At 38.5% G+C, this 27,208-nt stretch overlaps 1 protein-coding gene across 1 annotated transcript; it reads right to left on the minus strand.

The window, feature by feature from the left end:
- Positions 1-27,208, minus strand: PRRG1 (proline rich and Gla domain 1). The gene is made up of 4 exons (XM_086766653.1): positions 27,123-27,208; positions 12,674-12,723; positions 8,316-8,476; positions 1-1,210 (listed from the first exon to the last, which is right to left on the minus strand). Exons 2-4 carry the CDS (start codon positions 12,681-12,683, stop codon positions 680-682), a joined length of 702 nt encoding a protein of 233 aa, XP_086622779.1. The 5' UTR covers positions 12,684-12,723; positions 27,123-27,208; the 3' UTR covers positions 1-679.

Consider the following 27,208-nt stretch of genomic DNA (forward strand, 5'->3'; position numbering starts at 1 on the left):
TACACTATTAAATTTACTTATTTTTATATCAAATTGTTAGCTTCTAAACATTTACAGAATTTTGAGTTGTAATACAAAAGCTTTAGAATGCATCTCCTCTGCTAGGACTCTAAAATTATTGCTATTAAGCCAGCATACTCTAAGGAGATACTGGTTTGAACTCAAAGGCATACTGCTCTCAGTCTTCCAAGGGCCCAGGACAGAGTGCAGCATGTAACAAAAATCCAGGTGAGAAGAAGGAACCAACCAGACAAAAGGCAGTACTGCAAAAGGAGTCCCCTTTAGTGTAAATAACTATCTACAATGTTGCTTAAGGATTCCCCATTTCAGGCAATTCCGACAGTCTGCAGTAAGAAAGGTGAGGGGGATTCCACAAATCTTGTGGGGAATGTGGACAACGTTCAGAATAAAACAAGTGATATCCCTCAAAGCTGAGGTACTTTTGAGAAGTATGACAGAGCACCACATTTGTACCTGCAGTACACTCTCAATATAGATTCCTTATCTTTTAAGACCTGCTGTAGGGGGAAAAGTCCCAAACCCAAAGAACAAGTGGATGTAAAACAAAAGTGAAGTTCATTGTACAAGTCCATTAAATTACAGAAATGCATAGTAAGCCAAGATAAAGTGCTACAAAATGATTAGTAATTTTTTAAAAGTCCATAGCGTTTTTCTTGCTTTACTTAGTACTGGGGACAACAGGAGATAGTGCAATTGCACTGGCTGAACTGGAATTCACAATGTCTTCGTATTTTGGGGGTGGATCTAAATGTTGTTCACTTTCACTTCTCATACTGATTTCACTGATTTCACCAGTGGCTTCCTCATATGAAGGAGGAGGATTACAGTTTGACAGCCTTGTGGATATTGAATCTGACCATGCATCCGTATAGCTCAGACCTCCTGGAGAAAGCCCACTGACTTCATACATTTCCTCCTGTGGGGAATGAACAATGCTGAGAGGCGGTGGAAGAGGACCTCTGCTGTCAGCCACAGCACCATCACCCATTGCTTCGTGGGCTCCCCTATGCACGTACACCGACTGTCTACGCATTTTCTTTTTGAACAGGCATCTCCATATGACAAAAATGACAATGAGGATAACAAAAAGGCCAATGATTAATGGAAATGCAAGGTAAAATGAATACCAGGTATGTCCTGTGTTACTTTCTCCCTGAAGTCCATTTTTGTAGACCTTCCAGAACTCCTTCTAGAAGAGCAAGACAGGATAAGTCAGAAACTATAAGACAATTAAAAGAAAAATAAATCACTAATCAAGTTGCTTTAAATGAATGAGGAAAAAAAGGCATTTCAAATACTGATGACTAAAATAAGAACTGGTATGGATAAGCATGCACAATAAACTTACAAATTTTGTTCTGATGTGGTTAGTGATAGAAAACGGTGATTTTTTTTTAGACCAACTTCTCACTACTTTTAAGATCCCTGTACCTGTGCTTAATATTTACAAACCTGCAGCACAGACAGGAGTAGGTAAGAAATCTAATCAGCATGCCCATCAGCCATCTGTTGGATAAAAAATTTTCAGCACTACTCAAAGTAAAAGTTAGTTTTTTTGTTTGTTTTAAAATTGTAGTAATACACTAATACAATTGGAGAAGGAAATACTGTTTCAGAATGACACATCATTTTGGCAAAACACAAAACTGTGTTGTACTGTCATTTCATAATTTAGACTTCCCTCACCCTCGGGCTCATAAAGCAATTGTTGTCAGCTTATTTTGAATTGATTCAGATCCTCCATTTATAGCTAAAAATAGCTTCAGCAGTATGAGACTATTATACCGCTTATTATATTCTAGAAATTTTGACAGCACAGCTACAGATAAATGGAACAGAAAGTGAAAAGTGAAAATATGAGCAACAGAAAACAAAGATGAAGGGGGACACCAGTCCTTGAAAGTACTCTTTGCTGTATTAATATGCACAAGCAGGAGTACAAAAGATCATGTTGTCTGCCAATTTTCTCTGCAGTGAATGCTATGAAAAGCTAGTACAAAGAAAAGCATACTCTGCTTCAAAAAAGTAGTCATCCTTGCCTCTAAGACCTCTCCTATGAAGAAACACTTCCACTGTGTTTTATAGCCATGTATAATTTAACAAACAAAATAATGACAAAATCCATGCCAGAAACTAACTTCTTTAGTTTCCTCTAAAAATGCAGAGACTCATATTCATGCCATCATCGTTCTTAAATGATAACACACGTCACATGCAAGTATTTATAAAATACTCACCAGGTAAAATTGATATGGTCATTGCTTAGTTATTAGTTAATTATGTATTCAGGTTGCAGACTGACTGACTTGGTGCACACACAAAGCAGATTCATCAATTTTTTCAGTTCAGAACTGCTGCCATATGATCAGCATTAAACAGATGCCACAAAAACTGATCTCAGAGGCAGCTTGAGTCCAGAAGCAGCATGGCCTCTCCAATGTGGAGGCTAAGCTTGCCCTTTGCAAAGCCAGGATGAGGACACCATGGGCAAAACACATGGATCAGAACTTTTAGGGTTAAGAGCAATGTCATGTGTATGAAACAACTGGCTAGCATGTAGTGGTTTTGTTTTTTTTGTTTGTTTGTTTGTTTGGTTGGGTTTGTTTGTTTGGTTTTTTTAATAAATTCAGTTGTTCTTTTCCCTTTACTCAGTACAAGTTAAAAAACCCCAAAAGTCTTACTTAATTCCTCCAGCAATCCAGGATCAAGTGTTTTTCCTAAATTTCAAGGCTTGGCCCCAAAGCAGGTCATCACACTGCTGTTCTTTGTTGTGAATCCAGGTCCAAATGGTCTAAGCTAAGTGTAGTAGCTTTGACTTCAAACAAAGTAAGCAAGTCTTGGAAGATGCACTAATCTCTCTAAATGCTTCTCTACAAAAGTCTTCCTTGATGCAGTTCCACAGTGAATCTGAGATCAACATTGAAGGGGAAAAACTAACATTAATAAATGAAATCAGCTGCACAACTAAGGACTTCTGGGATCTCTGCATGACAAAAACTGACAAAAGCAAGCACCTCACCTCTTCCCATCAGATTACCAATTAGGGAGATCTGTTACCCATTTCCTTTCCATTTGGTTTGAATACAACTAAACTAGATTCTTTAGTGGAATAAATAACAAATATATTCTCAACTAAAAAAGAGGAAAAATATTAATAAGCATTAACTGCTATTATCTGCACTGGAACCAAGCTTCCCACTGCACTGTTCCACTGTCTCAATAGCAGTAAAGGAGTAAAATGGTACAATGTGTGTTTTCAAGGTCAAAATTAAAAAGATTTACTGAAAGTCATCAAATATACTGTGCAAGGATTGTCATTTTAGAGACTCTGTGGGGAAGAAAGGTAGTTTTGATGAAAAAGAAGTCACACTTTTCCCTTAGCAATATATTTCGTGTTGCAGACTGCAGAGGAAATGCACCTTCTCCGATGTAAAGGCAGTTAGTTGTGACTGATATTTTAGTAGTATTTCCATGTTACTTCTAACTCAGCTCTATCTGCTGGAGAAAACGTCTCAGTACCTTCTTGAGAAAGCTGGAATGCCAGCACCTCTCCTTGTCACTCTGAAACGTGGCAAAGCAGCAGAAAAACTTTTTTTTTTTTTCCCAGAATGGCAGGCAATTAGTTCAGAATACGGTGTGTGGCTGCGGGGGATGTTCAAGTTGATGGTGTGACCAGACAGGTGCATAAAAAGCTTAAGGTAAGAGTTTAAACTGCCTTAAGGTGAAAGTAGTTTAGTGTCCACTTTCATTTGCATGCAATGCAAAGGAAATTTCAAGACAGTTAAGACACACACCCCCCTGGCAAAAATTACAGTACTTCACATCTAAGGCTATCTTACAGAGACAGAGGAAAAAAGTGCTGCACATAGGTGAAAAATACTAAGAAAGAAATACTTGTTTAGTCATTTTTAGAAAGCTTTCTTTAATTTTTCCTCTTTGCAGAAAAAAAAATCCCAAACCAAACAAAAAAACACCAACCAAAAACTTGCTAGTGTACTAAACCTGAGGTTTCCAGCTTGCATTTTTGCAAGACAAATCTCAGAGAGAAGCACAAAGACTGACAGAATTGACAGGAAACGCAGGAAACTAATACTTCAGATTTGAGTTGTCCAGCTGCCAAGCAGCTCCCCCTCTACTCTGTCATCCCACAACTATGCTGCACTGTAAAGTGAAGGCACAGGAGGAGGACAAGCCACCGGGTCAAAGTCAAATCATACCCAACAAAACCACGGAGAACTTGGATGAATTTGCACAGTGTGAGGAATATTGCTAACTGCTATATAAAAAAAAAAAAAAAAAAAAAAAGAGGGGGATATACTTAAAACCTATGAAGTAGCTATAGAACTCATACAAGAAGTTAAAAGAGTAATTTAAAAGTTAGAAAACTCACAGCACAAACATCCCTTCCATAGTTGCTGGTCTCTTAAACCAACAATAAAAAGGACTTTCTACTTGACAAAGTTATTAACTCATGATTTATGAAAAGGACACTCCAGTAACCATTTACCCTTGAGCACTGTACAGATGGAAATATCAGGTGTGTATGCCTTAAAAGGGTGAAAAAATAAGTTAAGCAGGCCACAGGATTGGGTAACTGCAATGGAAAAAACTTAGAAAATATCTAACATGCATTCCAGCCAAAAACTACTTTTCTGAATGTTCCTTACTGCTTTGGCAAATCCAGTTTGAAATAATCAAAAGGAATTCTCAAGGGCATCCCACACAAAGACAGTTACAGCCAATTTGCCAGAATTTTGCTTCTCTTATTTCTAATACTTCTCAGAACAGTCAGCATCAGTCTGAACGCTGAATCAAATAAGGGATGAAAGGTAAGAGACTTGCATCCTGCTGAGAATTTCAGCTGAGGGCTTTACTACATTTGGCAGCATTGTCAGCCTCAAATGATTCTTGGTCAATTGTCTGACTTGTTTTAACAGCAGACTAATAATATGCCAGTCAGAAGACTGCTTGGTATTCTGTAGGTGGAGGATATGAACAACGCAATAATGGGAAGTAAGCGTACCTGCTACACTGTCCTCTTTTGGTCTGCCCTCAATTTCAAGTGGCAGGAAAAGGTTCATCTCTTCTCTTCTGGGTATTTATCCAGCATCCATAATTAGACACAGACTGGTGCTAGAAGACTTGATCACATCATTTTAGATCTGGTGCTGACAGGTTTTGAATTGCTTGCTAAGCTTTTTAGTGGTTTGTTTGTTTTTGCTAGAATAGCACTATATAGAGAACCTTGTAATTTCTGTAACACTTTAAATTTGTGTGAAATTTCAAACACAAATAAAGACCTGTGACTTAGCTTTTAAAAGCTTCATGCAGTATAAATTAAAAAAAAAAGAGTTAATGGAAATAAAATTAATATCAGTGCTTCAATCACACCCAGAAACTTTACACAATAACCTTTGAAAAAAATCTTCTGAGTTTCCCACAACCTTTGACAACTGACCAGTGACCACGTACCGTGCTGCCTGCAGGCTACATGTACTACAAATAACCAGCTTTAGTAGATCAGACCTAGGATTCACCCTAATCCTTTACCTTCTCTCTGACAATAACCATTAGAGATTGCTGAAAGAAAGTTCAAATATAAGCACGCAGTGATACTCTCCCAGCTTTCACATACTTGTACTTCAAGAACTTCCACTAGCCAAAGCTGTACATGATACATTCAAGATGCAAGTGCCCAATGACATAATTATGTTCTCCATTTTTATCTCTATTCTTTTCTTTGGTTTTGTAGCACTCAGGTTTTTATTTTGTTTTGGTTTCGTTTGACTGCTGAGTATTAAATTCAAGTCTTCACAGATTCAAACTCAGATCTTGTTCCCAAGTTCAGTTCAGAGTCAATCACATATTATGAGTGTTCCCTTTTGCCCCACATGCATTACATTTGTCAGCACTGAATTTCATATCCTATTTTATCCACAAAGTCCTGCAAATTCCTCCCTGTTGGCTCTAGGCTTACTAACGTAACAGTATTATTTTCATAATTAACTTCATCATTTTAGGTAATATTTCTGAACTTATCAAAATCCTCAAGCCCACACAATATTAAAGGCATTCTGTATTTCCATAACAGCTATGCATGTACACTTAACATACAAAACACTAACTTCCAAGAAAAACTCATGCATCAAAAATAACTGGAGGGAACTGCTTGATATTATTTTAATATTACAAATGTGGATATTGCACACCTCCCCAAAAGACTGCAGAAAAACAATGAACCAAGTGGACAAGATAAAAAATAGAAGAGACACAACACAACGTTACCATGAGATAAGTAAGCTACAGACCCTATTTGAATTCCAGTCTAACTATACCACGAAATCATTGCATCTTTGTAAATCTGAACATACTATATCATGATCCTAGTCTACTGCATCCATTTCCTTCCCCTGCGACACAGAAGTATTACCAAATAGCTGTAGGGATGAATACCGCTGGAGGACAATGGACTAAATAAAGCCTAAGTAAAGGAGGCTGGTCAGGCATGACTGCTCATTAGCATGGTCTGACCCATTAGCAACCTGCCAACAACAGAATAAAGCAGCTAGGCAAAAAGGATACAGTAGCAGAAATGCTTCCATCACACCCAGATATTTACTGGAAGCACCTTCTCCACTGTGACACAAAGGTTGTGGCAAGAGCAGAAATGCAACTTCTATTTTACTATTTTCCTTTGCGAGGGAAATGCTATCTACCAAAACACAAAACGTTCCTAAATGGGGGAAAAGAAGCTCAAGTGAGAAGCAACATGCTTAGGCTATGCTTTCTCTAGGGACTTGATCTTTCTGCACTACTTAAGGAGAAGTGATATTGTGTTAGAATTTTACTCAAATAGTGTCACTGTAAACATTATTCTTAATTACACAATGAGCTATCATTAGGAATGGCCACACCAAGCCAAGTTTGGGAGGTGAAAAACATGTGTGTGCATGCATTTTAAAGCTTCAGAAATAAGAAGCTTTGAAGAGACATCACACATCCTACTACTTCATTTTAATAAATCAGAAAGTTTCCATTCCAGCCTTATCCATCTCCCCAGGTATGACCTCCAACAAAAAGATGAGAAGAACTTAAAAAGTTCAGTATACTTTTACAATACCACCACTATTTTTGATGCAGAGCTCAGCCACTGAAGAGTGGAATGCATCACTTGGGTAAATTCTCAAAGAAATCTGCAATGCTCCCTGTGCCACTTCGACCACTAACCCATTGGCCTTGCAAGTACAATTTCCCTGTGCAAAACCACACAAGGGATAGAAGCTTTTCTTGAAGATAAGTTTTCTGACTCACATTTTCTAGTACCTGTTTTTCACTTTATCCTCAAATTCGCCCTGAATTCATCCATGTCTGCATGCTGTTTTTATTTGTTGAGAAGCAATGTTGGGTATGATGTGCAGCTATTGCTTGCAGAGCCATTAGCCCACAAGCTTTTTTTAATTAGAGAAGCCAACAGACTTATGCAACAATTCTGTGTGGGCAGTATCTGCTTAATTCCTGTCAAGTTAATGTATCACTGCCCTTGCATAACACATGGCAGCACTGAAATTATTGTTCTTGCCATGTTTTAGATGACTGCTGCTTAACAATACCCTCTGGGGGCTTGCAGATTTTAGCTTGAAGAAGGCCAGTAGTCTTTCCTTAATTTTAGACTTAATAGTATGGGCACAGAACACTTTCGCCAGCTACACTAGCACCTGAAATTTGAAGCTGTATTTTAAATGGAAGGCTTTTTGAGTTGCTCACTCATTTAATGTGAACATAGTCAATAAACAAGTTATTCCAGAAGGAGTGAGATAAGTGAAGACTTGCACCCTCCGCTTCTATATATTCCCTGTAACAGTCCCATTCCCATAATTTCTTCCAAGCAAGACAACTGCATTTATGACATCCAGGTCAGAATTAAGCATATGATGATCAGAGAACCAGTATCCAGGCTATTTGGGTAAATAGTACTGCCAAACAGATGACATCTTTTCTCAAGTTGTGGTATTAATTCATGTTCTTTTTCTTCCCAGCTGCTGATTTTCACAACACTTATGAGCATAATTATCTTTGAGATTTCCACCCCCTTCAAATTCAGTTTAATTGGGATGAAGGATTCAAAAGTTATTGCTGTGCAGTCTATCTCCATTGCACACCTTGTTTGCTCAAAGGAACAGGCCAAAAAGAAAAACAAATCTAATATAATCTTGGAAAACACACAAGCATTCAGTACACCCAAAAATTCAGTATCAGTACACCCCACCCATCTTTAAATACACACCAAAACATACCGTTTTTTCCTCATTTTCAAATGCTTCTCTTGCTTCTTCATAGCTACAGATTTCTTCTCTGCATTCACGTTCTATGTCACCTTGTTTTAATTCTTCCGGAAATGTGTTGGCTCTCGGGTATCTTTTTAACACAGAATTGGCCTTGTCCTCTGTTAAGAACACTGAATAAGAGGAGAGACATATCTAAAATCTCATGCTAACATTGCTCAAAGGAAATGTGCTTTTGAGAAATAAAGAGCTTATTCAAAGTCTTCCCCTTTATTAAATAAGATAAATGGCCTTTCCTAGTTTTGTTCACTATTTTAAGTAGTTGGGCCTACAATTTCAGTAATTATTGCTATAACCTCATAAATGTGATGAGCCTCAATTTGGCATCATAGTCATGTATACTTAAACAAGATTGAAGCTGGTGCCTAAGAAGAGTGCTCAGAAGAGACAGGCACATGCTCAGCTCATGCCACTTCTTAAACTACGATGACAAGAACAAACAAATCCTGCTTATGACCATCCAAAAAATATTTGCAACTGCCTGAGGGCATTACAGCCGGAATGCTCTGAAGTTTTTATATAAATATTTATGAATATTACCCAGAGTCATATGCACCAAAAAAGGTGCACTTATCAACGCTTAAGTCTATAGGTTTTCTTAAGTAACTTTGAAGCAGACTTGCTCCCTTTGCTCCAGAAATCTCAGCCAAGAAATAGTGATCCTTTTGGGAGTGTGGTAGGAAGTAGCCTCTTTCTACTTTCTCAAATCATATACAAAACTTCCCCTTATTTCATGAATCAAATAAAACAACCCCCAAATGCAACCAAAGTTCTGACACAGGGATTCTTTATTTGCTTTCCTTAGTTTTCTGTTCAAGGAGGAAAGCTGGAAGTAACCTCTTTTCTTCTGATGTTCCAGCTTTCCCTGAAACTCCCTGACACAATGATTTTTACAGTAATATGCAGCAACCAGAACACTCCAAAACCCAGCAGACTGAATTACCTGGTAGGTACATCTGCAGTGAATGATACAGAAATCCTCCAGGTATTTCAGGTCAGGAAGCAAGAACATCATGTCAGTGCAACACTGTTCTTGGGCTCTCACAGCCAGCAAAAGGGGTTAATTATTCAATGCACTGCTAATACACTCCTACCACTTTCCTGATCTGTGCAATCATTTCTGCACTGGTTTATTTACAGCTAGTCTGGGACTGTCGATGTGCTATGAAGACAAACTCTCACTGATAGCTGAAGGACAGAGACTGACTGGTTTAAGTAATGACTTCTCTATAATTTCATTTGGACAAGTTTTCTGGGTTGGTTTGTTTTTCTTTTCCTTTAATCATTTGACTGAATTTTAAAAAGGACAGCAGTAAGTCTACGAAGCACCTTGCTTTCTCTTAAGATAGATGTGGCGTCATTTTTCTGCAATGAGGCTACTACCATAATTAGACTGATCTACTTTAATTTAATTTTGTCTAGTCTCTGGTATACTTTGTTATAAAATGTTAGACAGTCATCTTCCTTTTGCAAAGGATTAAATGAAGATTTGAAGATCAAACTCCAAAACACCAGTCACTTTTACACTTCCAGTTGAATACATGGAGTATGTACATGTACCACACAAATTATACTATCCATGACATTGCCAGAGGTTCAGTGCATACAACTCTACAACTGCACCTATCACAATTTTGGTTTTCTACAGCACTGCAGGTGAGCACATGGGCATCTCCTATTGTGTAAGTTCACTGACTGAGTAACAGAGAAATTAATATTGAAGCATCTCTTCAAAAAGGAGAGGAAAGAAAAAAAGTCTTCTTTCCATTTCCCACACAATTCTCCTGACTTCCCTCTAGGCTTGAAGAATTTTGTTTCTTTCAACACGCCTCAGTGATCACCTAAATGAGATGAGATGAAGAACTTGTCCACATCAGGAAGCCAGCGTACAGCCATGTATGGGGATGGACTGCCCATGCTCTACCTACTTATCACCAACTCCTCCTGTGGGCATTCCTGAAACAGAAGAAGCTACAGCCCAGACTCTCTTAAGAGTGCCCGTATGCGGAGTCATGGAAGAGTAGATAATACACTATAAATCAAGTTTCTCTTCCTTCAGCAGATAAAACCTAGGGAATTTAATTTCACAGCTGGAATCCATCCCTGAAAAAAGTAATGAGAGAAACTACAACAGCTTCATACTGGATGCAGAGGGAAAAGAAATAAAGAGGAAAATGCAGGTAGTTGAAAATACCTTGATTTAAAGCTTCTGGTTCTCAGAAATAATATACTAATCTTCATTCCTGCATGCATTTTCCAATTTACTAAAGAAGCAAACTGAGAATAAAGGTTTAAAAGCTGGTATGTTATGAAATATTATGTTTGCTACACATTGGAATGAGTTCCTAGGTAATAGTTCAGTTTTCCAAAAAGAGCTAAGCATTCATTTCTGCTTCAAAATGCATTGATGAGGAACAGCAAAGCATTAAAACAATTCAATATTCAAGAATGGTCAATATATCCCTATATAACTCCCTAAAAAACTCAATGTTTTTATTTAGCAATTCATATTCAGAAAGTATCTCTCTTCTCTCATAATGCTCCATAGAAAATGCATACATCACAGAGAAAAAAAAAGCCCACTGAAGAAAATTAACCACACCCCATATCAGTTCTGAATGCAGCTGATAAATAGTGATCTATGATTAGTCCAGAGCAGCAATGGCTGTTGATCCTGCAAGGCTGGAGAAAGTTAAGTGTATTAATTTGTGTGTTTTGATTTGACATTTTTAAAGCTCTGCACACTCCTAGTGACTTTAAATCCTATTGAGAAGTCAATATAAATGTAGCAAGGAAACAGAAACATACACTAATCAAAGCAGTCTTGATGGAGATACTGATCGAAATATAGTGATTTAATAAGAATCAGTCATTGCCTGATGAATCCTATAAAAACAGATCATGGAACCACGTTGCAGAAACTACTTTGACTTCTTAGTATTCCAGGACCATCATCCTGTAGACATTCAGTTATAATTGCACAGGAGTGTGTAAAATCCTCTTTGGGTTGGATGCTCACCTAGCCAAGCTACAGCAAGGCTGAATTCACTGCAGCTGTCACGATGGAACTGAAGATGATCAGGGAAGAATTGCATGTGGCAAGAATAAAGTAATGAAGCAAGATAAAAAAATAATTTTTCACTTTGTAAAGGAGATTTACTAGCAAATACACGATAAAGAAAAAATTAAAATTATGTTTGTTTTTAGCATTATGTATGATAGACACAGAAACAAATAATCTAAAGTATCTTCTCCTCCAATTTCTGTAGAATATAGATGAAGATATAAAATTACCAAATCTAATACATAGGAATACACGTTTATTTCTTCAAACATGCTTGTGCTCTGTGTGTAACTGTAATACTTGGCTTTCAGCAAGTTTTTATGCATCAGAAAGCTACAAAGAAACCCATTCCAAAGTCTTAATTTGACTATTATTGAAGAGAGTAATACAGTCAAGATCAATCTATTACACATTCTCAGGAAAAACTATCATAATAGGGAATAGATACTCTAGCAAACTGAAATTCAATCAGAATCAGAAAGAGACAGGCAAGGACAAGAGAGGACAAATACGCCCCAGCTGTCACAGGCAAAGAAAATAGGCTTCAGGTCTTTAATGACAGAAGAAACAGGGAGCAGCAGCATGGGAAAAGTATTCTGAGATACAGAAGTGTTGCCAAAGCAAAGTCCGGGGCACCCTGGACACCAAAACCAGCTCTATTGAGACCATTATTGAGGCTTCCTTTTTCTGACTCCTTACCAACACACAAGCAGATTAAAACCACCAGTAAATACTAGAAATAAACATTTAAATTTAAATTCAAAGCTGCAGCTACTGCTAAATTTGAATCTTTATGTAGGTGATCTTAATAAAACTATTTGGTTTTCACAGGGCAGAGGGAGAAAAATTATTTGAGCATTTACTTATAAAGCTTAAAAAGTTACTTCATTTTGGAGTTACCGGGACAAGCTTAAGAACAGTTAAAACTCAAGTACTTAAGGCTGGAATTTCAGCTCTGTGATTTCCATTCTGCAGCCAGCTTTCAAAGGTCCACAAATGAGTCTGTGATTATTATTATGATCTGCATATAATATCCCTGACAGAACAGTAGCATGATACCTGTCCAGTTTAGTGTGAGCAAAGATCTCTCTCATCATATGTAACATCTAAACCAGTTCAATAACAGAGGACTTTTTTTTTTGTGCTGACTGGAATTTTGAGCAGAGGAAAGTTTTGGGGTGTGTTAATGCCCACTTCATAGGGATTAATAAAGAAGGCACATTCATCACTAAGTCAACAAACTTACCACTATCCATGATGATCACTGTCAAGGCAGGGAACTTGCAAATACCAAGTCTATAAAGAAAGAGGAAACATTCTGTTAAGTTTGTGAATTGTGACGAACTTGAAAAAGTTTATCTTGATTCTCAAATATTGCTACAAATATATCAGTGTTGGAAACCCCGTGATTAAGATCAGTCCTTCTTTTGAGTAGTACCACTAATGCATGCACCCTAATTTCAGTCGTGTAGGAATACTATCCAAGAAAAGATAACTCTTCTGAAATGGTGAATGCTTTAACCTTTTCCAAAGCTTTCCATATTTAGAATATGCAAAAATGCTAATATGAAATAGGTGTGTTTTATTTTAAATGAATCTGCAACCTCTGTCTTACCTAATTGAACTGGAAAGGTATTACGTTCTCCACTGTAATTACTTATACCTTATCTAAGACTTAAATTCACTCTGCAGAGACCATGAAGTCAACTCATTATCTTTAGTCTATGGATCAGATTTTTTGAAATCAGAATGAACACATGCAAATTTATTCAGTGTCTGCTACTGATTAAAGCAGGATGCCTGCATAAAGCTCAAGGGCAGAACAAGACCTGTGATTTGGCAAAGGAACTTGCAATACATGAGAGGATCCCAACTTGCCCTACAAGAACTTACATGTACTTTAGACCTCATCTTGGAAAGAGAACAGACAAGAGATACTCTCAGTCAAGAAAGTGCCTGAAGCTCTTGCACCCACCAGGCAGAGAGCCAACAAGAACTGCATCTGAAGACAGTAAGAGTAGTTTGAGGGACTGTTTTCAGCTTCTTGGAGTCTTTGTTAGTATGGGAAAAGCTAATAAGAGAAAGGTGCAGCTGTCTAGCCAAGTTGGTAGAACACTATAATGTTAAAAGTTGGGTTTTTTTTTTACTAATAAATTACCTGCTCCTAAGATCAGCATTAGTTCTACTTCAGATGGCAGGTTACACATCAACACATCATACCATGCTAATGTCCTTACTCTCCATAAAACCAAAAACTCATCAGTAAACTTCTCTGTAAAAAAGTGGCAACTATGCCCAAAGGCTGGCCATTGCTGCTGTAATAAATAAAGAGGAAAAGTTAACACTTCCAGCACGGCCAGTCCAACACTGTAATTCGTAATGTAAGAGCAGACTGCAGTACTTGTAAGGACTGCTGCCGAAGTGTGAAGGTTTATAAAGACATCCTAGTCTGCTAACAAAATTGTAGGACTGGTACTACAAAACATGGGAGGGAGGAGTAAACTGATTTTAAACCAAGTTCATCAAATCTCTGTGAAGGCAAACAAATGTGAATAAACAGCAGTCATTAAAGCACTCTAAAATCTCACCACCATAGTGTTTAGCTTTTCATTACTAAGTATTGGAGGGTAACAGAAACAGAAGGCTTAAAAAAAAATTCTTCAGAAAATATATAACCACTTAATAGCCTGACTTTTTCTTAGCAGTCTATGCTGTGCAAAGACAAAACTGCCTTTGCCACTTGCTTCTTGAAGAAAATTAGTGTCATTTTCTGGGTAATCACATTGTTACAACCCAAATATCTGTGCTGAAGAAATTGCCAAGCTTTTAATAAACAGGTCGCCAAAAATATTGGCTACTGGTGGAACTATTCTCCTCATCTGTTACATAATGAGTTTCTTTTGCCATTGATTACCCATCAGTTTGAGGTGGCTGCTCTTGCAACAGCCCCTCAAATAAGATTCAGAGCAATAAAAGAGCAAGACCCATGTGTGCTCACTTGCTCTGCAGTAATACAGTGCATGAAACGCACCTTGTCAGGCTTCCCCTCTCTAATTGGGACATTTTTGTGCATTAAATTTCAGTTAACCTTTAATATTTCACACAACAAATAACTTGGGTACAGATTTCAGGAACATTAAAAAAAAAAGCAAACCACACAGATCCACATCCATGCCCATCGAGTCACAACTAGATGGCTCTGCCTACCGGAAACTGTGGTGGAAACAAGGCAGCTGACTGCCTCTCCTCTGCTACAGGACCTTTTCCTTCAGAAGCAGAGTGTGACACTGCCTAGGTGTGCAATGCTGCCTTGGCACCTGGCACTAGGTGCTTGCTACATCATGATCTTTGGGAATGAACATCAGACGACTGACGTACACAGACTGGGAAACTGGGGAAAATATGTGGAGGAGGAGAAGGAAAAAAAAAAGACAAAAGGAAAAACATCATATTTTCTTCAGTGGAAACTGAGGCAAGTATATTTTGAGCTAGTGACAAAATAAAGATTTGCTGAATTGTCAGCAAAATACCAATTAGTTTCCTCTTCACCCTTCCTTCATTACAAAAGGAACCAGTGTGTCCCCTAGGTAATATCAAACAGCTTTCCAGTGGCAGTGCAGTAACTTCCATTTGACAATCTGCATTAGATTCCTAGAGGAATCACAGGTATTTAGAGCTCCCTGGAACTAATTATGTCCATTATCCTACAAATGTGTGCCTTCTTTATGCTCCCCTGCCTTCCCTCTCCATATCTCCCCACGCTTCTTCATCTCCAAGCTCCCACAAAACATAACTAGCCTTCTGCTATGACACCCAAACACATACCAGGCAGGAGGCTGATTAAGGACACAGGCAATGGTTGCCCTGCTAGTACATGGACATTACACTCACAGAACAGACTCCCCCACTGCAGAGGAACTGCTTGGGTCTTCACTCTCTACTTAACTGCCCCTTCCTCTGCAGTGAAGGAGCTTTATTATATTTTGGTTCTCTACTCTCTGACAGTCTTGGTTCAAGTTGACTAAATAGTTCAAAGGTTGTTTGGAAGAAGGGATCTAACACGGACAAGTATATAAATCTTTTTTTTACCTTCATAAACCAGCTTATAAAACTGAAGAGGGCTGGCAACACTATAGGAACATCTTGACTTGCTACTGACTCATTTATTCCCCTACCCAACTCTATTTAGTTTCCTGAACCTTACTGAATGCTAGGATGCTACTGTGGTGTCAGAGCAATGTTCTTCATATATACATACAAAAATACAGGCACAAAACCACCCCCATAGATAGTATCTTACTAATAATACCTATGTTTATTGTTTCAAGAATTCCTCTCCCAATCATCTCATATACATTTTCCCCTCCACATCCTTCAAGAGGTTATACATCGTCTTAGGTTTGCTTGTGGAAAAAGTCACAACCAGTATGCGGCATGGATAGCACTATCGCCAAGCTGAGTGTCAAGTCCTGAGTTCAATGGCAAGCCATATTTCTGCAAGACTTTGTTGCATTTGTTAACCATATTTGGTTGGCAGGTACACCTCTTCTGGGTACATTTCCTGACCACAAGTTTAATGGAAACTTGTGCGCAGCACATATCAAAGGACAGAGGATCTGATGAAGGGCAAGTCCAAATTGCCTTTGCTATTCTCACTCACTGACTGTCATGTATTCTAGGGAGATAGAACAAGAATAACAAAGCAAGTCCTTAAGGGAAGGGATTTCAAAGAGAAGGGAAAATAACGATAACGTAAAGGAGCAGTAGTATTTTTCCTCATTCAGTTTCATTTGCTGCATTAATAGCGACTTAAAACACTACGAGTCCATCACACTCCTCTCATAACTGGGGAGGGATGTGCATTACAGTATGCAGGTAGGGGACAGGGAAGTGGCTTTTTTCATTCTGCAATACAACTCTAACAGGACATACAGCTGTTAATTTTAGTTTCATAATCTGTACAATTAATGAGACCACTGGGGTGCAATTTACAACCAGATGCCACATAGAGCTATACAACTTTTTAAAGTTATAAATATTTAGGTTCTTCTGTAGCTTTTTATAAAAGCATGTACATTCAAGGGACACTACTAACTAAAACATCAGCAGAAGTTCAGACTAAAAATAAACACTCCTTTTCTAGTCCCCAGCCCCAAACCAGGTGCAATGCAAGAACTGAAACACTCCTGTGGGAGGTTTGTTTAGAAGAAAAATGAAAACATTAAATAAATACACAAGAAAACAGATGCTAATTATCTGACTGCCATTTATTCAAAATGTGTTATGTCCCCCAGTCCCACCACGTGTTATGTGTCACATCCTTGGAAAAAAAATGTAACAGAAAACTACAATTTTACTTATTATAATCTGTTTCAAAATATTTTTTTTTTCCCAGGAAAAGTGCACAAAAGAATGTACATTGATTCAAAGCTGGGAAAATATATTGATTTTTCTCTGAACAGCAAGCTCGTAAGTTTAAGGATATGGGAGAAGTTTGTATGTATTAAGTTTGGTTCACTTGCAACAGCAAAGTTTTCCAGGGAGTTTAGGTGCACATAAAGAGGGATGGAACACTTTGGAAACTACTCTATCAGACAAGAATACAAAAGATTGGTCTCACTTGAGACTACACAGGATAAGGGTAAGACTGAAATAGAGAACTGAAAAAAAAAAAAACCTCTGCTTTGTAGCTGCTATCTGATCACAGCATTATTAAACATTATCATTAATTTTGATTACACACAGACCTGAAACCACAGATGAGAGAAACCTGTATTTAGTGGATTGCCATTACGTCTTAAAACCAATAAAACGTATCATTACTCACAGAACTAGCACGCTGAGTTCAACTCTAGAACACCACCCTGTTAGCAGAGAGAAGGTGGTTCCTCCTGACTGCGGCTGGACAGGACTTCAGCTGGCTGAGACTGAAGTCTAAGCTTCTGCCTCAACTTCATTACCCCTTCATTAGTCAGTGTTGTTTTTGTTTTTTTAAAGCTGCAATAATATTCTGGCTGGCTATTCTCTGGTTACTTCCAGGCTCCTCCAGTTCAAAGGGGGAGCTGCTACAAGCTCTCTCTTCCTTCCCGCTCCCATGAAAACCAGACAAGAACAAATCTCATAATATACACATTTTGGTATGTAGGACATTTGGGAGGAGAAGTAACAACACTCTCTTTGTGAGGGAGAATTTTGATGTGTTTCATTGTTTTAAAGTGCTTGGGGACCATGTGGGGCAGTTCCTGGGAGGCATAATTGAACACTTACTTAACTATCCGTATTGAAACCAGAATTGTACAACTCCCCAAGAGACCATGCTTTTCTGAGCAGCCTACACAGTGACATTTCAGATACCTCAGTCTTCTTTAAGCTATTCTTAAAAGACATTGCTTTAGGTTAAACAATACCACTAGCTTTGGGAATTCAAGTTTGGAGTATTTAACTTAATAATTCGTTTATGTGTTGACATATCAATAACTAATTCCTCTCCTTTTTCAAGTGGGAATGGTGAACAATTAAAGCTTTCACAGGAGGCTGTGTTTTAATCCTGATTTTGTTTGGAGACAAAACTAATGATACTGTGTTACTGATCCATTCTACTTTCTGCTTCCCCTCCCAAAGCTTTTAACTAAATCTGACACCGAGATCTCTTCTTCTGTGCTACTGTAAGTTCTCAATGAAAATCAATTACCAGGAAAAACAAAGAAAACTCACTAACATTCTCACTGAAGTAAAGATGGAGTTTACCAATTGCAGCAATATCTCAGGATGCACAGTGCCTTTGGCGGCTATAAATCATCACACATTTTTGCCAGCAGAAAGTACATAGTCAGAAAGCATACACCATGCTCAGGGCCAGCCACAGCCTGCACAGACCTTTGCAAGCAGGTAAGTAAAAAAAAATGTTGAAGAGATGAGAATAGGTAAAGAGCACAGCCAGCACATAAGAAGTGTCAGAATACTGTGGTGATTTGGGTTAGTGACTGGGTCACAAGAACAAGTATGTCAGAGAATGGAGGAGAACTCAGATTAATAAAACAGGAAAGGGCAAAAAGCTAACAGAGACAGGAAAACAGCTTCATTATAGCTCTGGTGCTCAATGACCTAATTACTGTTTAAGTGTCAGCTTCCAAATCAAACTCAAGTTGTCAGCTACTTTGATATTATCTATTCTAACTTATGCTTGAATAGGTGGACTCTTTATCTGAAGAAAGTACAGTGGTCGTGAATAATAATCTCTAAGTGCATTACGTTTATCGTTATTAGCCAGGAATGCAGAGCAATAGGAGTAAATCTGAAGAACAAAACAGTTGGTGCTGAGGTCCCAACATTAACACAACACACACAGTGAGAATTTTACTTTGGGGTAGCTCTAATTTGATCCCACAGCTGGGACTGCAACAGGTGCGCTCTTGGAGTGTATCTTCTGGTTTACTTTCATCCAGAAGTAATTCAGTCTGAGTGCCTTGAAATGATTCTGCAATGCAACCCAAAGCACAGTAAGTGGTGACAACTGCAAATTTTGCTTCAAAAGCATACTCCTAATCTGAACCAAAATGCTACTGCAGACACACCCAATGCGTACCGTATGACTACACTCAAAGTAGTAAGAAGCTGTGAGGAAAGAATAAACAATTCCTCAGGAAAGAACAAAAGGTTGTAACGGGGTGACAGTTAATGTCTGGCAAAACTTCCTGCAGAGCTACAAAACTACTTTGACAAAAAAGTTCACATGAGCATGAGGCTCTCTCTCTCCCTGAAGCAAAAAACCCCCAAACTAACCAACCAAAAAAAACCCTCAAGAAACAAACAAACAAAAAAAAACAAAAAAAAAGAAACAAAAAAACCTCATCACAGTGAAAGAGATTTCTGAAGCAGTCTATATGCTTGTCTCATCTTCAAATGTGGAAATTAAATACTGCTAATACACAGAATATCATAGGGTTCAATCCAAGAGACTAGAATACCAGTGTTTACTCAGAAACACCAGAAAAAGACACATATTCTAGTTCCCAGAAAAGCTATATAACTGAGCCAGCCCTCACCTCCCCCAAAAACCTTCACCAACAAAAAAGCACATTCTCCTCCCCCTCACCCAAAGAGTGGAAATTTCAATTACAGACTACAAAATTAACATCCAGTTCATGATAATCATTATCAATATTTTCAATAACTACTTCTCCAAAATGCTACCAGCTTTTAAAATAATAAAGTAACACAAAAAGGCAATACACAATCAGCCAGGGAAACTACATTATGATCCTTCTGCCTCGCATTTAAAGGTGGCTCAAGTTTTAAACAATGTATTGATAAATTCCTATGTTATACTAGTAAAGTGACAGCTGCTTATTGAATAGCCATCATGTATTTATTTTTAGTATAAATTTAAAAAGAAATCAATGGACTTGCTAGCTCTTTTCAAGAAAAAAACGACATTAACTTTATGAGAACTGCTGCAGACTGTTTTATTTATAGAATGCTTTCACCCACAGACTCCCTAAATTAGAAGCAGCTTTGAATGCGCACTCATTTTATTTTCCTCTCCTATTTTGTCCCCGTTTTCATATAAATATGTTTGCACGTGTTTTGTAAACTTTCATTTTGCAGTGCAGACCATCTCCTGATGCTTTACAGACAACAAACTGAGGAACATTACTCAGAAGTTCTCGACTCCAGTTGGAAACTGGATTGTGCATGGTTTAAAAATTACATTACATTACATGCCTTCTAAGAGTGTTTATGGGTCAGGTAGGGGAGGAAAAAAAAAAGGAAATAAGAAAAACATAAGAATAAAAAGAGTACTACCTTTACCTGAGATTATACCTCTCCAGGCATGACAGAGAAGGGCCAAGCAACAGTACCTGGGCACAGTCCATTCACAATAATATAATTTCATTGCAGGTTCAGTGCTTGTCCACTCAGAAAAGGTCACATGAATAAAGCTGAAAGTGTACCATTTTTCCTACTTTGAAACTCTTATAGATACTTTCTTCCCCAACACATCTTAAAAAGGAAAACCATGATCCAAATGTCACAAATAATACCTTTATGAATTTTCAATAACACAAACTGGCAGTACAAAATTCAGCCTCCAACTGTATCAATCCCTATCCAACATTCAAGTCTCCTCTTTTCACAGAACGAAAGAGGCCTGACAGTTCTGTACATTTGAAAAAGATTATCCTCATTTTCCTTGAGATTGTTACAATACTGTGAAGGATAAAAAGTAGAAGCTACTTTTTAAAACCAGTTTCCCTCTAACTACCAGTATTTTTCAAGCAGGTTTAAAAAAACAAAACAAAACAAAAAAACACCTTGCAGGCCTCACCCTCTGGCCTCTTGCCAGGCGGCTGACTGGGCCCGAATCGGTCCGGCCCAGCTGCAAGAAGTGGAGAGGAGATGAGAAGTGAACAAGATGTAAAAAGATCCTGAGAGGCATCTGCCAGCCTGTTGTGAGGAACGGCTGCAGATGCCAAGGTCAGTGAAGAAGGAGGGGGAGGAGTGATGCAGCTCCTGGCCAAGATTCCCCTGCAGCCTGTGGTGACGACCATGGTGGAGCAGGTTGTCCCCCTGCAGCCCATGGAGGTCCACGGAGGGGCAGAGATCCACTTGGAGCCCGTGAAGGACCCCGTACCAGGGGAGGTGGATGGCTGAAGGTGGCTGTGGCCCGTGGAGGGCCCGCTGGAACAGCTGTTCTAGAGGGACTGCACCCGTGGAAGAGATGACCCACGCCGGAGCAGTTTCACGAAGGACTGTGGCGTATGAGTGGGAACCCACAAAAGGAGCAGGGGAGGAATGTGAGGAGTTCTTTCCCCGACCATGAAGCAGCGGCGTGAAACAACGTATGATGAACTGACCGCAACCCCCATTCCCTCTTCCCCCCTGTGCTGCTCAGGAGGGGAAGGTAGTAGAGATAATGTTAAGCTTGGGAAGAGGGAGGGGTGGAGGGAGGTTATCTTGTTCTCTGTCTCATTATCCTGCTGTTTGTAGTAATAAGTGAATAGTTTTCCCCACGTCGAGTCTGTTTTGCCCGTGATGGTAACTTTAAGGATTTCTCCCTGTCCTTATCTCAAACCTCGAGCCGTTTTTCCTTATATTATCTCCCCCTATTTCTCTCAGAAGGTGGGCAGAGTGAGAAAGACTGCGTAGTCTGGTCCTGATCAGGGCTGAACTACGACACCCCCCCTCCCCCGCCGCAAAAAAAAAAAAAAAAAAAAAAAAAAAAAAACCACCACCAACACAACCCCCAACCCCCACCCAAAAAAGACCCAACCCCCCCAAAACCCTCCCCCCACCCCCCCCCCAAAAAAAAAAAAACCAAACCACCAAACAAAAAACAAAACAAAACAGAAAGATTCTGCATCTCAGAATGTGTGTTTTTGTGGCCAAAAGAAACTTGGTTACTTTCACATTGACACCTTTCTTTTGCATGCAATGATTTTGTAACAAACATAAGCCTACTACTTAATATTATTTTGCTTTTCTGTGATGAGGCAAAGGTGAGGCAAATACTCTGTTCTATACAGAAACTGCATTTAGCACTTGTTTGGTAGACCAATATCTTACACTGCATTTAATTTAGAAAAATTAGCCAGAAAACAACAAAAAGTAATTTATTTGTGAAATACTAAACTAAGATAGAGAAACGTGCAAACAAAGCCTTCTCTTCCAAATATTTACGCTCGGTCAGCATGTTTTAATACAAGTTTCCACCCTGCCAGTTCTCCCCTGAAGCAAGGCACGTATGACAGTATTTCAGAGCATGTTTTAATGGGATTTTCCAGTCAACCAAAAATCAAATTGCACAGAAGTGATGAAAGAGTCATAAATACATATTTAATCTTATTGAATTATATGGTAACTAGGAAAAAGATAATGAGGCACAACTTCTTTACAGATGTTTATGAAGTTTTCTGTCACACTGGGAAACTGGATAAAGAGAGTGCACAGAGAGGTGTACAAAACAGCTGCAGTCATACTCCTCAGTAAAACAGAAGGGTAAACAGCCCTACAAATCAGGGGGGAAGTATTTTAAAAATATTGCAGTTTCCCTCTCTCAACACCCACACTCATTTCCCCTCACATTAGCTTTACCCGAATTTCCAAACACGTTAAGATGCACAAATTATGAGTCTTTTTTTTACTGCACTACACTTAGTTTTTTTCTAAGTAGGATTTGAACAAACCTACACACAGAAGTACTCCAAATCATTTACACATTTGGAGTATAACAAAATATGATGTTTTGGCTTCAGCCTTGAAGGAGTTAAGGAATTTGTCCTCCCTTCCTACCACTGCTACCCACCCTTTACTGGGGATCAGAGCCCCTGATCTGGTCTGATGCAGTTCTGTGCTCTGCACTACGGCTTCACACCTCTCCCATTGACCCCCCCTCTCCTCCTCTACACCTTGGCTCTCCAAGACGGCTGCAGCAAGGAAGTAGGAACTTCCTAGACTGTATTTGCCACCGAAGTCAACCTATTGGGCAACTAGTTTTGCATCCCTCCTTAGTTACCTTGTAGTCTCGGTAACATAAGTTTACATTCAGTTTAATAAGACTGAAATAAAGTATGAATTTTTATTTTAAACGAGTACAATTTTGTAATAACTACTAGAAATGTAAGAGTTGAAAACTACAACAGTATTTCTTTTCAAAGGCTGTTAGTTTTCCTATTTTGAGATTGTTTTTCTTCAGTAAAAGAGCTTTGTATCTATTTGAGGTTTCCTCATGTCCTCTAGCCCAACAATTTTACTCATTGGCCCTTTACAATCAACTACTACAGAACAGTAGAAAACCTTAAATTCTGGGAAGTTTTCCTAAAAAAAGCATACTAGCATAGAGGATGGAAGCATTCTGAACATTGTAATTTGAGAAAAGACAGGAAGACAAATTAACATCTAATTCAAATTTTTCATTTACAAAGAAATAAATACCACAGCAAAGCTTTAAGTCACAGCTTATAACTGATTAACTACACAGCATAAATCCATAGAAAACTAAGTTGTATGAGTTGCACCATGACAAAACTACCAGTATCATGGCATACTTGAGAAGTTTTTCACACTTTCCAGCAGTGCTAAAACAATAGAAAGGCTCACAAAACTAAAACAATAATTCTACTGATGCTCTCCTACTCCTTACAAAATGATTCAGTACAACACCTATTCTGCCTGTGAGTAGGAAGCACAAAAAAAAGTATACAGCGAAAACAATTTGGAACGATTTTAGCTTTCAAATCAGTTTTAAAATATTTAAGGCAAGGACAATTTTACACGTATTGAAGTTCCCAACTTGCCAAATTAATGCGTCAAATTTGTGTCTAATTAACTGTATTTGAAGATACAATTTATCTTAGTTGTGTCAAAAGCATACACAAAATTAAAATAAAGTTAATTCTTGAAAACTCATTTGTTCTTGGAAGATTTAAAGGGTGTTTCCACCCCACTCTATCCCTAAGAAGCTTTCTTCTCACTTTGAGTGAGAGTTTGACCCCAAGACCTGTTCACCAGGATCCTGGCCTTCTTGCGGGACTTCTTTGTACCTTGCCTCTTGAGCAGTTTGCTGGTGTTCTTCAAAGACATGAGCAGGGAAAGATACTGATACGCTGCTGCTTCACTGACAGTTTTGGAGTCAGCACCTAAATCAATCCCAGCTAAAGTTGCCATCTGAGTAGGTGGTAGTGCCCCCTCCCACACAGTCACACTCCCTCCCTTGAGTCAATAAAAGGTCTGGCTGGTAGCCCCCAAGGCCAGCCAGAGGTAATCCAGTGGAAAGCCTTTTGTGTGCATGTGTGTCAGCACGCTTGTATTAGTTTGACTTGTTTCATTTCAAATCAAATCAGCTCCCCAGTTCAGTTGACTGCGCAGCATTAACAGCGCTAGTGCCAGCACAACAGAAGCAGTCAAAATGCAAGATCTAGCAAGGACGGAAGGGAAAAGCAAGAACTCTTGTTTTCAGGCAGCAGGACAAGCTTAGATCAGTTAAACTGCTTACAAAGCCATACACTCACTTCTTCAGACTAAGCCATGCCTTTATTTTGCTGCTGCCCACAGCTCTGATAACCAACAGTAGCAAACAGACAATAGTACAGTGAGTCCATTTCACTTCTGATACTCAGAACTGCTCAGCAGTACTGAAATAAAATGTCACAGACTGTGCTAATTTCAATTGCCCCAGGGGAAATTTACAGGAAGACAGGCAAGAGAGTTCGCTAATAATTTTGCTTTTGTGACCTCATTCGACCCTTCCCAATAGCCAGGAGAATGAAGACCAGCGACAGAAAGATGATCAGAAAGTTGCTCCTCCTCCCAGTTTTATTTAGCAAATAGTTTGAAGCGTAATACTCTGCAAATAAAAGCTGAAGAATACACACAAGGTCAGCTAACAGCACCCTGACAAACCTGGGGGTACAGGCAGGTGCAAAAGTTCACATGTCTGACCAAGCCACTATTGCTGAATTCCCCTGGTAGCATTCCCATAAACACCAGGGAGCTAACAAATTCATACTTTTTGAGCCAAAAAGGAATAAGTCTTCAATGTCGAGTAGTAAACATTTAGAAATACAGCTAATTATAAAAAATATTACACAGTTTAGACAGTTATATCAAACAGTTAATTTAGCAATAGGGATTTAATGAGGAACTGCTGTAAAGTGAATCTTGAAACCAGTCCATGGCATTCATTCTTCTACTACAGAAAACAAAGAGCTCTGCAAAACAGGAACATCCAAAATTACAATAGGGTGTAACAGAATCATAGAATCACAGAATGGTTAGGGTTGGAAGGGACCTTCAAAGATCATCTAGTCCAACCTCCCTGCAAGGAGGAGGGACATCTCCAGCCAGATGAGGTTGCTCAGAGCCTCATCCAACCTGGCCTTGAACGTTTCCAGGGATGGGGAATAAAACAAAAACAAACATATTGGCATAAACAAAACAAACAAAAAAAATCTCACCTACTTCAGAGATCTGGCAAATACAGAGGTTCTGCACTTTCAGGCAACAAAAATAATACTTTACGAGGATTAATAAGTTTTATCTACAATAAACTGTTCCAATACTACCTTTCACATGGTTTCTCCCTGGATTTTAGTATCCCTTAATCTGATCACTGTTGGAGTAACATATTGGTGCAGACCGACCACTATGTTGAAAAACTGAAAGTATGTTGAGTGGGTGATCTTAAAACACGAAATGCCAACTTTCAAAAGTAACTTCAGAAGTGACGTGGGAAGGCTGATCCAAACACTTTAAAAGAAGCACTCCACTGAGCAGTTACACAGCACAATGTGATGTACAAGATGCAAGTGATCTCAAACTTTCAAGATGCAATTGTAGGATAGTCTGTCTCTCCCCCACATAAAGACATCTACTCTCAAAAAAAAAAAATTTACAAACCAGCATTCTTAGCTTGAAAACAAGCAACCCTTCTTGTGCTACTATGTTCTCCAGGAGTCTTAGCCCTGGATACTAACTCCAATATGCTGGGCTGTGCAAATATGCTTCTTGTCTGATTTTACAAGTGTATTTCTGTACAGATGCATAACTTCTATCCAAAGTTAAAGACATTTTATACAATGATTATCTATCATGAAAAATAAGTGATAATCTGAAATACGCATAAAATAGTTTTTGGCAAATACATTTCCTTAGCAAGTCAAAACACATGGTGTGATTTTAGGTGGTTAGCATGTAATTTCTTTAACTTCCAGTAGGGAGACAGGCTTTGCTTTTGAAACGTAGCTACTTTAATAATGGTATTCACCAACCTTGATTAAAACACAGACCACTTGATAATCAGCACCATCAAAACTGTTGGCAACAAGAAAATGGGCTAAGCTTATTTCAGACCTCACAAATATCTATCAAATTTTACTTAACAAAGCCAGTAAACAAAACAAAGGTAAAGAAGGAAAGGGCTGGGTATTGTCAGATTAGATTTTAAGAGGTTAAATAGTTACTGACATCTGAACTCAAACAGAAATAGCTGGCAGGTGAACAGATATTAGACATTAGGTCATTTAATCCACTCCCCTTGCCAGTTCTGTATTGTTCTCTACTGCACGTTGCAAGTGCTTTTGTTTATAACGTGGAAGAGGAGAGGAAGCAAGGCATGGGGGTATGAAAGTAGACTGTCTTTGGAGGCGGAAGCAAAAAAAAAAAAAAACCCAACAACAAAAAAACCCCAAAACACCACACATTAAAGAAACAAAGAAACATAAGCCAGAGAAAGACAGCATCCTGAAAACACTTTTTTTTTTTTTTCCCAACAGGATTAATTCTGTGTTCCACCTCACCAGATTGATATGGAAATGACTACACTATCACAGGTGAGGGAGGTCACACAGACTGGCAGGATAAAATGATGGAAAAGAGGATCTCACAAAAAGGGAGCAGTTTAAAACTACTCAGTAAACAAAAATGATTCACAATACTGTGGTCTAGAATAAGTTAGCACTGTCCTGAACTATTAATTAATTCATGATCCTACATAAATTACTTAAAAATGCTGTTTCAATGTGGACACTAACTACATGCATTTTATTTTAGAGGAGCCTCTCCCAAAATCAGAGTGCTTGATTTGCAAAAGTAGCATAGGCTTAGACCTATTCAGTTTATTTGCACCTGTGCACTTAATATAAACCAGGAGACCAAACTCAATACTCTGAAAAAAAAAAAAAAAAATCAGATCCTACCTGGACCAGATTCAGTCTCCACAGTTTTATCTTTCACACTTCAGGTAGAGTGGGAAGATGATTATTTCCTTGTCTTAGGGGAGTTC

The sequence above is a fragment of the Chlamydotis macqueenii genome, chromosome 1, assembly GCF_036417535.1.
Source record: "Chlamydotis macqueenii isolate bChlMac1 chromosome 1, bChlMac1.mat, whole genome shotgun sequence".
Lineage (NCBI taxonomy): Eukaryota > Metazoa > Chordata > Aves > Otidiformes > Otididae > Chlamydotis > Chlamydotis macqueenii.